Here is a 12,756-nt window from a genome sequence, read left to right as displayed (position 1 = left end):
GTATCATTTTCATTTTTATTCCTTTTTGTTGTTGTTGTTGTTGTTGTTGCTATGATATATATTTTTTTTTTAAAAAATAAAAAAAGAAAATTAATTATTATAATTAATTATTATAATTAATTAATTTATATATATACACAAATACAACAATAACGAGAATGAGGAGCGGGTTTTGAAGCCGTCGCTAAGGTTTCCTGTGTGCTTATCAAAAAAAAAAAAAAAAAAAAAAAATGCTCCTCTCCATTGTTATTGACCATTTTAGGTAAATGCACTGAGGCGCGGTGCATGTGTTCAGTCATTGTTACAAACTCATGTTGATAAGAGAGATAGATATCTTAGCTACTGGCCAACTAATATTGTAGAACACATCATCATCATCATCATCATCATCATCATACAAAAATAATTAATATATCCCTATCATAACAATCTCCCCCCAAAAAATGACTATAAATACTCAAGCTTCCACCCTCCCCTCAAATCTTTTTTTTTTTTTTTTTAAATTAATCTATCATCTCATCTCATATCTTCTATCCTATTTAACTTTATTTTACACTTAAACCTCCTTTCCTTTTTTTTTATTTTATTTATATACACTCCCAAATAATAACTCATTATAAAATGTCCACTTTATATTCTTCATGCCCCCTTTCTGAAAACGGTATTCCTCTCATCAAGTGGATCCATGTTGTTTCTCATGAATGCGTTTACGGAAACCTTGAGGCATTTTCATGGGCCTCTCAATACATCTCTATATTAGTATGGGTCACAGCAGGAACATACCAAAGTTACCAGCTCTACAAAACAAAAGATGTCAACGGCTTTAGCGAAGGCTTTGTGCTGTGTTGGATTGCCGGCGCTTTCTTAAACGTCCTGGGATGCCTGTGTACAGGTCAAATGCCATTCCAAGTCGTTTTGGGATTCTACTTTTTATTCTCAGATAGCTTTCTCTACTTCCAGTACAAGTACTACTCCAACAGACCATGGCTGGCAGTTCAACAACTTGAAGAAGATTCACAAGTCATGGAAGAGCGACAAATCCTGATACCTTCCAGTTCAAACACCAACAAGCCCCGTCAAAGCAGCATTAGCAAAAATGACACTGCAACCATCACTCGATCTTACTCTACCTTCACACCTGGCGTCGTTCTTGGCCTTGCTTACGGCTCTTCCACAACTTCCGGTGCTCCTCTTCCCAGCGTTATTGCTTCGACCGCAGCTTCTGCCTCTCCTTCTCAAATTCTTCTCATTCTCGCCACTGTCCAACTCATTGTTGGTAACATTGCCAGCTGGACTTCCAACGCTCTTTACACTGTTTCCAGACTCCCTCAGATTAAGCGTAACTTTGACCGCAAGAGCTGCGAAGGTGTTAGCCCTGCTCTTTTCATTGCTACTCTTTTTGGAAACGTCTCTTATTGCTTCACCATTGGCTGCACTTGGAAATCTATTGTTGATCCTGTTGAGGCTCGCGAATTTTTCATTACTGAGTTTCCATTCATCTTTGGTGCCGTGTCTACCACTGTTGCCGATATCATCATCTTTATTCAGTTTTACATTTACAGAGATAATGAATACGAAACTCTGCAAAACATTGATTATAATGCTGAAGAGCGCATTATGGTCATTGAATCTCGTTCCCTTAGTGACGAAGACGAAGAGCCATATGCTAGAGGACCTTCCTCTTCCAGAAAGACCACATATTATTCAAAGAATTGAGGTTTTTTTTTCTATCTCTCTTTCTTCCTTTTCATTGGCATCCTCAAAGGTGTAGCCAACCGGTCAAGCCTTTTTTTTCCCCCTTTACACGCATAAAGGTTTTCTAGAAAACCTCACAAAGCAGTGGAAGAGCAGAATGGTGTTTTGACACTTTTCTCTCGAGCACTTTGAACTATCCTTTTGCATATTTTTTTTTTTCCCTCATTATGTTACGAGCTTTTCTTTGTATAGATTTTTTTTTTAGTTTATAAACACTTTAATGAATGATGACGAAATAAATTCACTATTTTTTTTTTATTTTTTTTCTTTTTGCATTAAAATCTTTTTAAAAACTTTATACGAAATTGAGTTTGAGTCTCGACCTATTCATTTAACCGCCCTTTACTTGGACTTTGAAAGTAAAGAATATAATTATAACCAGAAAAAAAAATAGGTTTTAAAAATAAAAAAAAACTTCTATTTTCGAATAGTCACATGAATAGAATAATTTTTTTTTTTTTTCTTTGAGAGTAGAATGAAATGAAGTTTTTTTTTTCTTTATTTTTCTAATTTTTTTTTTTTTTTTTTTTTTTTTTGAGCGATAGCGATGTTATGCGCATAGAGATTCTAAATTGGGAAATATTTGAATTTAGTTCACCCATTCAAATGACTTTTAATTTTCGCATCAGCAACAAAACCAAAATAAACAAACAAAATTTTTTTTGACACGATCTTTCTCTCATCAACACACTAGAACAAAAGAAACTCCCATCGCACCGAAATATAAAATCTTCATTTGAACTATTCTTTTTTTTTCTAAACAATCAAAAATTATTTTTTTTAGTATATGTACCTTGCCCCAGTATATTCTATCTTGTTCTTTCCCCGCAGATTTGAATGAAGTCTTCACGTGAGGCCTCCTCATTCTTTTTCTCTCGCCCCTTGTCAGAGCTAGTTTCCAGGGTAAACCCCAATATTATTCTATTAGATATTTTTGCTCTCAATTCTCTTCTATTTTTTTTTTTTTTCTTTCTATTTTGCTTTGATATTTCAATGTACCTTTAGAATATTTCAATCTATATTTACAAATATATGAATCTAGACAATTTGGTAATAGTTTGTAATTAGTTTGATATTGGTATTTACCGAGCCCAAAATGACATTTGCGGGGATTAATTGCTCTAATTGCTTCATAAAATAGATCATAAATCTAAAAATGTTTCTAAGAAACATGGAAAGATGATTGGTTTTGTATTAAATACGTAATTAACGAAAATAAAAGAACTTGAATACTTTTTTATTTTTATTTTTTTGAAAAAAAAAAAAAAAACTCGCAATAAGATTCAACTATTAGCAAATAATAACAATAAACAAATGAATATATAGAAAAAAAAAATAACCATTATCTTTCTCATTTTACAATACGCAAAATTATCAATTAAGTCATTTGTTCAAAATCGATTTTGCCGCCATTATGTAATTGTTTAAAGAGTTGCTTCGTTCCAATCATAATAATAATTATAACCAATAAAGCGCCAATCCCAGGTTAAATGTATATCTCTGTTTTGTTTTTCCATTCCTTATTGACAATAATCTCCTCATATTTTGTTTTATCAAAACAAAAAAAAAATAAAAAAATTTATAATTAATATATGGTGATTTATTGGTATATCAGCCAGATATCCCTTTCAATTGTAAAGCCTATCTCTTTATCTTGTGGCACAAGAAGTAACAGTCAGCTGGCCAGGTATCAAAAACAAAAAATAATAATAATAAACCAGAAGTCCATAAATTTAAGCGCACTTTAGAACATTCAGTTTTTTTTTTTCTTCTTTACAGATTTATTTCAATATTCAAAGAGTCCAATATTTAAAAACTTCAATTAAAAAAATTCTGGGTTTGAAAGTGGTCAACTATGTTTGTTCATTTAATCCCCAACTTCTTTAAAATATCTTCGTTTAATTTCTTCTTATTCTTCTGCAAAACTTTCATAGGTATCTTTGTAAATCAATTTCAATCGCAGCATCTATAATATAGCAATCATTCAATTCTCATATCTTATTTAAACACCTGTATTCAAAATATGGATAGCAAATATGAACTCTGTTCCAATTAATTAGCGTTTCTTCACAAGGCGTAAATTCGGTGTCTCTGAAAATGAAATTTGAAAAGTTACAACTTGGTATTGTTGCAACAAATTGGAAATGAAAATTTTCTTTTTTCGAATCATTAAAATTCTCATCACCACCACCACCACTACCTTCAACACTAAGTCTTATTAAGTTCTAAGTTTTGTTACAACTGTGGAAGTTAAGTTATTACAACTATATCAGCCATATATAATCATTTACGTTACTACAATCTCATCGCCTAAAAAACCCACACACATACACACAGACACACCTTTTTTGCCAGTAACTTTTTTTTTTTTTTACTCCCTCCTTTTTTTTTTTTTTTTTTTTTTTTTTTGGCTTTTTAATCTTCTCAACACTGCTCATCAATATTTCTTGCTCTTTTAACGCAACCTTCTTTTTTTTTAGTTCCATCTTCAATATCTTGTGTTCTCCTCTATCGACCTTCGTTTGAAAAAGGGACAAAGATATATAATTTTTTTTTTTTTGTTTGCCACAAAAGAACAGTTGGATTTCAAATCATTGCGTTGTTGACTGTTGAACTACTAGTTACAAACTCTGGATTGTTGACTAGATAATAGAATTTTTTTTTTGTTTGTACCATCAACAACCTCATCCATCAATTCTTCATCACCAACTTGTCGTTAGAATACCCCCCTCAATTATACTGCTTTTTTTTCGTTTTACTGATTCTTTAACATATTTGAATATTTTTGGAATCTATCAATTTGCTTAAATAGTCTTAAATTTTTTTCTTTTTTTCTTTGTGACAAGTCATAACTACTACCAACCATTCTGAAAAAAAAAAAATTTTTTATTCATACAAAATCTTTATCGATCCTAAAAAAAAAAAATCTAAAAACTTTTATACTAAAAATTTATAAAAAAATTAGAAATATTTTTTTAAATAATATATAAAAAAAACCCTCCTTCTCCTTCTTTTTTCAAGCTGAGTTTTGCTTTACCTGCAGTTCCCAGATCGATCACTTAATACCATCAACCTTATCACTATTCATTAGCATGTCTTCTGATTCAAAGCAAGCTCAATGGGGCGTCACCCCTCCTATTTCAGAAGCTGGTCCTACTGCCGCAGAAAACGCGCTCAATGATCTACTGATTGAAGAACTTAAACGACAAGGATCTTTTGAGTCTAAAGCCGAAACTGAAAAACGTGTTGAAGTGCTTAAGCTGCTACAAGAACTCACCGTCGAGTTTGTTCGACAAGTCAGTCTGCAAAAGCACATGACTGAGGGAATGGCTAAAGCCTCTGGTGGGAAAATCTTCACTTTTGGCTCCTACAGACTGGGTGTTTACGGCCCTGGCTCTGATATTGATACCCTTGTGGTTGTTCCCAAGCACGTGTCTAGAGAAGACTTTTTTACCGTTTTTGAAAAACTTTTGCGCAAACGACCCGAACTTGACGAAATTGCATCTGTTCCTGATGCATTCGTCCCAATTATTAAAATCAAAATGTCTGGAATCTCCATCGATCTTATTTGCGCAAGACTCGATGTCCCAAGTGTCCCTGCAGATCTTACCCTTGAGGATAAAAACTTGCTTAAAAACATTGACGAAAAGGACCTCAGATCCCTTAACGGTACTCGTGTTACAGATGAAATTCTTCGCCTCGTACCCCAGCAAATTGTCTTCAAACATGCTCTCCGTGCCATCAAACTATGGGCTCAAAGAAGAGCTATTTACGGAAACATTATGGGCTTCCCAGGTGGTGTGGCTTGGGCTATGCTTGTTGCCCGGATATGTCAGCTCTATCCTTATGCTGTTTCGGCTACCATTGTTGGAAAGTTTTTCCACATTTTAACTCGATGGACTTGGCCACAGCCGGTCCTTCTTAAACCTATAGAAGACGGCCCTCTTCAGGTTCGTGTCTGGAACCCTAAGCTTTATGCCATGGATCGTTCCCATCGTATGCCAATCATCACACCTGCTTACCCATCTATGTGTGCCACACATAACATTACTAGTTCCACCCAGAAAGTCATAATGGCTGAACTTGTACGTGGTGGCCAAATTATGGACGATATTATGGTTGGAAGAAAGTCTTGGGCTGATCTGTTTACTAAGCATGACTTTTTTCACAGATACAAGTATTACCTATCTATTATTGCTGCTACAAATGGCACTGCTGAAGACCATCTCAAGTGGTCGGGTCTCGTCGAGAGCAAACTGCGTTTACTTGTGCAAAAGCTGGAACTTTTGGGCACTATCGAAATCAGTCATCCCTTTGTCAAGTCTTTTGATAAGACATTTCTGGTTTCTGAGGATGAAGCAACAAAAGTTGCTGATGGCCAAGTAATACCTGGCTTGGAACCTCTTCCAAAGGAAAAAATTAACATGACGCCTGAGCCTGGAAAAACTATTGTGCATACTACTGTGCTATATATTGGTCTCAAGATTGTATTAGAAGGTTGGTTAAAAAAATTTTTTTTGTTTATTTAAATTATTAACCTTTTTTGGGACAACTCATGTTGTACCCTTCTTTTTTGTTTTTAGGATCATCAAAACAACTCGATATCAAATGGCCTTGTCAAGAATTCTTTGAAGCTTGTAAATCTTGGACCCATTACAATGAAAATACCTACAACATTTACATAAAAAACGTTCGAAAGTAGGTTCATTTTTGCTTCAAGTAAAAAGCCTTGGTTAATGTTTTTGTTTTTTCCCCTCCCGAAATACTAACATTGCATTCGATAGCTACGATCTCCCAAACGACGTTTTTGAAGAGGGCGAACAGCGTCCAGAAAGATCAGCCAAGAATAAGAATAAAAAAAATCTCAAGAGAAAAAGGGATCTTAATGGTCAGGTATGCCGCGAATCTGTTCCTGCCGTTGATGCGTGAAAGCATTTCTTTTTTTTTTATTTATTTTTTTTTAAAGACAATCAGGGCTCGTTTTTTTTTTTCTTTTTTTTTTTTTTTCCACCTGTATATTTTAGAGCCGGCCCTCATCCCTTCTATTCCCTCCAACATTTTATTTTACCCCTCCATGTTCATTTTATCCTTTAGGATAATTTGTTGAAGAGAAATAAGAGAAGAGAAAAGAGAAAGAAGAAGGGACACACACCAACTCGCATCATTTATTTGTCCTTTTTTTTGTTTTTGTTTTTATGATTCCACTGCAACGACCACAACTATGATAACTAATCGACTACCAATTATTTTGTTCATCTGCATGACTTTACATTAGCTTTTGTTATTATTTTCACGACAAAATACAGATGGTTCGGATAAATTAACTATTATTAAAGCTCCTGAATGAACCCTCTCTACATAATCCCAGTAATGAATAAAATGATACTCAAAATTTGCCACAATTTCACGAATTTGTCCATGAAAAAAGGAAACAATATCTCCAAATTTCAATTCACAGTAAAGCGACAGTATCTTCTCTCTCTTTGTCTTCTCTGAATTTAGCTTTTTATTTTTTATTTTTCATTTTTCATTTTTCATTTTTCATTTTTCTTGTTTTTTTGAAAATATCCACTCATCAAAGCAATGAAAAGTTTTCTTTTTTCAATGACACTCACATTAAGAATCGTTTTCTTTTTCTTTTTCTTCTTTTTTCTCTCTTTCTTTTAATCCCACCAACAAAACTTTTTTTTTTTTCAAGGTTATTTCAAAGCGCCCGAAGAGTTCTGAATCAGAAATAAACGACAATGAGCAAGCACCATTGTCGTCCACCTCGGACCCCACGACCGGGTCATCCTCGTCTTCCTCCGTTCAATTCTCCGTACCGATTTCCGGTGAAAGACTTCAACTTCCAGGTACAAATGGAACCACAAGCAGTACAGTCCTTTAATTAGATGTCGCAGTCTATGGTGGACAAGCGTACGTGATTTAAATGTTTTTTTTTTTTGAGGTGTGTGTGTGTGTGTGTACTACTTATTATGAATTTTTTTTAGGTATTTTTCTAATTTCTCTCTTTGAAAGTAACAGTAAAGGAACAAGTATAGTTAGTTCTACGATTCTTCAATATATAAGTAATAGGTTTTATAATAAGATAAAAAAAATAAAATTTTCATTTGTTAGAAACTTCGATTAAACCAAGTGAAGGCATTTCTAAGCCTTCACCGATATAATCAATAGATATTTGAATGGAGTACTTGAATATCGGTGATGATTTGTCGCGTCATCTTTTTAAAGTATATTCGTTCGTCACTCTCACGCAGTTTGGGCAAAGGATCATACAATAAATAGGCAGCCACTTCGGCAGGGGACTGTACAATAACTGGGCTGGCACTACCTCCATTGCTAGTATAGCCACCACTACCACCGTTGCTTCTATTAGCACGGCGATTTCCATTGCTACTAGTGGTTGCGTATTGATGCAAAGAAAGTGTCTGATATCCCTCGCGGATCAAAGCAGCCACCTGCTGAGCATTTAACTGTTGAGAACTGCTGGAACCCATAAGTTTGCTCTTGGGGAGTAAAGCAGAGTAATGATTGATGGCAGCTTGAAGAACAGCCATGGATGGGGAAATCGATGCAGTGGGTCCACCTGAAGTTGATCCCAGAGCGGGCATGAAAAACAGGGATTTGAGCTTCATTAGAACTTCACTTCCCTCAATTACCTTGTAAAAGAGATCGTCAAAATCTTCTGGTGATCCAAGAAAAGAATCGCCATGAATCAGTGATGTTGCAAGAATAAGAACAACTAATCCGGATATCTCAGAATAAGCTGTTGCATCTCCCGGGCTAACCTTGTTAGAGCCGTTAGGCAAGGATGCAGACGATGATGATGGTGATGATCCTGTGCTTGAAGGGTATGGGTGTGCATTTATAAATCTGACTAGTGACATTAGTGTTTTCCATAATTCAGACCAGTGATATTGAAGTTGGAACTTTGCTTGTCGCAAAGAATGAATGACTTGGAAAACATTGATTAGTGCAAGTTTGTACATTTCAGTATCCAGATTTCTCTTCATATTGTATCTAATGGCACATTGTAATGCATCTAAAATTCCTTCCATTAGCAATCGGCCTTCTTTTGGACCCCTAATATTTTCATCTAGATCATCATTTGCTGGTTTCTTCTTCTCATTTTTCGAATCAAAAGTAACAATTGGAAGATATGGTGTTCGCTGTTGTGCAACAATAATTCGTGTAGTCCTCAGGTTATCGTCTAGTAAAAGAGAAGGGGCTGATGAAGCTGAAGCAGATGAAGGGAAAATAGGTGATTCAATAAGTATTCTAAAAATCAATAAGCACAGCCGAGAGTAAATGGCAGCTCGTTGAGACTTATGTTGGTTTTGAAAAAGAAATGTGCATAGCGAAATAAATGTGGCAAAGGGTGGTGCTTGAAGGTAGAGTGGAGATTTATTGGATCCACTTGTGTCATTTTCTGAACACTCTAATAATATCTTTGCGTATACCTTATTAACAGCAATTGCTTCATATGTTGCAATTGTCAGCGACATTATTTCCAAAGGATTTTTTTGTGCTATGCTATCGTCACTGTTGTCAGATGCTGCGCCACTGTTTCCAATTCCTAGCCACGAAAACACAGACCACATGGCAGTACTTGTCGGGACTGTTGGCGATGTTGAAGATGTAGAAGCTTGTTGCGATGCAGGGTATTTAGCATTATTTCGATAGCTATCAAGGCAGATTTGCCAAACGTGACCAGACGCTTGTACTGTCTTGAGCATGCTTGTATGATCCACAAAGTCAGCAAGACGTCGACGGTAAGGGTTGGAAGCCTCCAGCTTACCATAAACCGCAAGTACTCCAATAAGCGAAAATGCGTCTCCAACATAAAGATCTGATTGTGGAGAATCAATGAATGCATTTATAGAAACAAACATCTCTCTATTCATGAAATAAGTTGCAAGAGATGTATTAAAAGCGCCTCCCGCAGCAACAAGTGTAGTTCGGATAGCATTAACTTGGGCTGAAAGAATAAGATTCGGTATAGAATCTGCCGACGAGCCGTTTTTTTCTTGTTGTATCTGTTCTTGTTTTTGTAAAAAGTTGCCACTAATGAGAAGCTTGAGATTATCCAAAAGCTGGAAAAAAAGTTTGTCTATGGCATCGTAGCCGGCTAGTACCGATATAAGATCAGAGCTTTGTGACATGAATTTTTTTGAAAACACACCCTGCAAGAACGACGATAGAATCACAAGCGTGTTGTTCAGCTCTGTAATATGCTTGACAGAGATGGGTGAAGAAAGTCTTAAAATACATTGCTTAAAAAGGTCTCTAGTAATCACCTTTCGTTGAAGAAGTTTGTCTGGGCTAACTTTAGCAATAATGTCTAAAAATGCACCTTTGTTACAGCGAAGAAGGAAAACTTCAGTCCAAAATCCTTCAGATTTGTGTTCAATGCGACCCTGTTGAAAAGTTTGAAAAAAAAAAAAAAAAGAGGTTATGCAAGGTTAGTTTATATGAATGCACAGATCGGATAACACAAAGGTGAGACTAACCGAAACGAAAAGGTTCTCATAAAGAGAAACTGCCTTAGGGACAAAAACTGCTGGGCGCTCTAACTGCACCAAAGGTTTCCCGTCTGGCCATTCAAGAGTTGTCATTAAAAAGTGGTGGTGTTGTAAGCTTAAATGCTGACGTTGTGTGAATCTGAAAAGTTTAGCAGGAGGAAAAGATTAAAGGAACGGAAAACCAAAAAATTAACTCAAAAAGGGATGCAACGAAATATTACGACGACCACAAGATAACCCGCAAAAATATTAACCCGCAAATTTACCAAAATAGATTTCCATATGATTCTGAAAGAGAAAAAAAGTAAATTTGGAAGGCTTATATATGTAGAATAAAAAATGATGTTTTTTTTGTCGAATAGAAAAAAAAATACAAAAAATGCCACGCGAGCCTGAAACTTAAATTAGACAACCGACCAAATAATTGACAGAATATTGAGAAAAAGAAAAAAGGCTGAACCCCATTGAACCCCTCATATTCAAATGATGATTTACAGAGTCAAATTTGGGAATATCTATCTTAGATTAAATCACAAGATATCCAATAAATTATTTACCAGTCTAGATGGAAGAAAAAAAAAACAAAATAAAATTCTATAGTGATCAAAGTTAGTAAAGCAAAAATATTATGGACGACACCGGAGTTGAACCGGGGACCTTTCGCATGCTAAGCGAACGTGATAGCCAACTACACCAGACGCCCTAATAATTTAAAAATGTAAATTGTGAAATCATTATAAAGTAATTTATATAAATTCACTTAATTTAAGATATTTTGGGCTGGATCAATATAATTAATGCCTTGCTAGCTCAATCGGTAGAGCGTGAGACTCTTAGTTAACATCAAACAATCCTAAGGGGGAAAGGGCTGGATGGTGTAAAGGATAACACGTTCGCTCGAAAGCGGAAGATACTGGGTTCGATTCCCAGAATACCCCCTTTTCCTGAGGATGTGTACGGGAGTATACACCTAGACTGAAAACCATAGGCTACCCTGGTTACAGGAATGCCGACTCTTCTGTACAGTCTAAATAGCCTGCAGGTGATTGCGGGCCGTATCTCTGACGGAAGAGATTAAGAAATACACGGGCGTCCGTGAAGATAAGTGGAAATGGGTTGGGAAGGTTTTGGGACCGACAGACTGGTTCTCCCTGTTCCTCGTAAGCTGGCATCAGGGCCCATCTTCCGGGCTACCGGAGACGCACAGAACAGAAACCACCCGTACTAAAAAGGTACAAATGAAAACCGGCAAGTCACATAGTCAGACAATAAAAGGATAGCGCAGATGCTGATGTTATATAGTTCTATAACCCTTGAATAAAAACAAACAAACAAACAAACGGCTGGATCAAAAGTTTTTTAAGCTTTATCACTACTTGGGGTTATTAAAAATACTATTTCAGCGTTGGTAAAGACAAATGGAGTTAAATTGCGAAGCTTTGGTCTCTGACACCCTGTTTCTTGTAAGCTGACATTAGGACATATTTTCTGGCAGTTGGAGATGAAATGTTAACGTTGAATTAAAAGTTTATTATAAAAACGAAAAGGTATATTGTTAGAACAAAAAGAATAGCGCAGATGCTGATGTCATATTATAATTCTATCCCTTGAATAACAGGGGGTGGACTTGAATAAACAAATCACATTAATTAGATGTCAAGGACCTCCTGTTTGAGAAAATCAAAAACTTTTAGCTCAGGGTATCTCTTAAATGTCTTAAGTTTATCATACACTAATGGTAGAAATATTTTTAATCAAAATAATGACCATATTTTGATTTGTTAAATTTTTTTCAAATTTGGTAGTTAATTCTGATATCTTAGAATTAGACCTAATATTAAAAAATCAGAAAACACACAAAAAAAAATAAATATTTCTCTAAATTTATTTTTTCGGTCATTGTACTAAATATTAGAATCTAACCTCTGTAATAATTAGAAACCAGGAAATTTTGATGCTTTTTATGTATTTAAAATCATTCTTTTCGTTTGATTTTGTGATGCACAATTGTGCAAACGTTTTCGCATTTGTGCATTGCAAAAAAAAAAGTTAACTGTCAAGTGTACGAAAATATAATCACACCCATCAATTAAACCTTTATTTTTCATGATTACATTAAATTTTTAATCTTATCTCATTTTTTTTAAATATAAAAAAATTAAACCAAATGACTATAATTAAAAAAAAATAGATTTTTCTTGAATAAAATGAATTGTCCATTTAAGCCTGGATTATGATTTTGTCACATTGTGTAGGCTATTAAAGTGGCATTTTAAAGTCCAATATGATGTAAAAGTAGTAAAAATCATCAACATATAAACCTTTAACTTGGTCTTATATTTTTTTTTGTATACACGATTATAATTGTATCAGCGTTGTATTTCCTCTACAAACATTTTTATAATTCAAGCTTTTTTTTTATCCTGTTTTTCCTAGCATTTGTTTTATTTTTTTTCTTTATCATTTTTATGTATAAATT

General features: G+C 34.8%; 3 protein-coding genes across 3 annotated transcripts; 2 read left to right on the top strand and 1 right to left on the bottom strand.

The window, feature by feature from the left end:
• Positions 1-621: 621 nt before the first annotated feature.
• On the top strand, positions 622-1,716 carry SAPINGB_P003471 (uncharacterized protein; the record flags this gene model as incomplete). The annotated part of the gene is made up of 1 exon (XM_031998189.1): positions 622-1,716. One exon carries the CDS (start codon positions 622-624, stop codon positions 1,714-1,716), a length of 1,095 nt encoding a protein of 364 aa, XP_031854080.1.
• Positions 1,717-4,847: 3,131 nt separating this feature from the next.
• On the top strand, positions 4,848-6,684 carry SAPINGB_P003470 (uncharacterized protein; the record flags this gene model as incomplete). The annotated part of the gene is made up of 3 exons (XM_031998188.1): positions 4,848-6,252; positions 6,339-6,453; positions 6,540-6,684. 3 exons carry the CDS (start codon positions 4,848-4,850, stop codon positions 6,682-6,684), a joined length of 1,665 nt encoding a protein of 554 aa, XP_031854079.1.
• Positions 6,685-7,922: 1,238 nt separating this feature from the next.
• On the bottom strand, positions 7,923-10,370 carry SAPINGB_P003469 (uncharacterized protein; the record flags this gene model as incomplete). Its single annotated transcript, XM_031998187.1, has 2 exons — positions 7,923-10,172; positions 10,266-10,370. The coding sequence occupies 2 exons, from the start codon at positions 10,368-10,370 to the stop codon at positions 7,923-7,925; spliced, it is 2,355 nt and encodes a 784-aa protein (XP_031854078.1).
• Positions 10,371-12,756: the final 2,386 nt, after the last annotated feature.

This window comes from Magnusiomyces paraingens (genome assembly GCF_902498895.1).
Source record: "Magnusiomyces paraingens strain CBS 517.90 genome assembly, contig: contig3, whole genome shotgun sequence".
Lineage (NCBI taxonomy): Eukaryota > Fungi > Ascomycota > Dipodascomycetes > Dipodascales > Dipodascaceae > Magnusiomyces > Magnusiomyces paraingens.
This window is presented reverse-complemented; position numbering and strand designations above follow the sequence as displayed.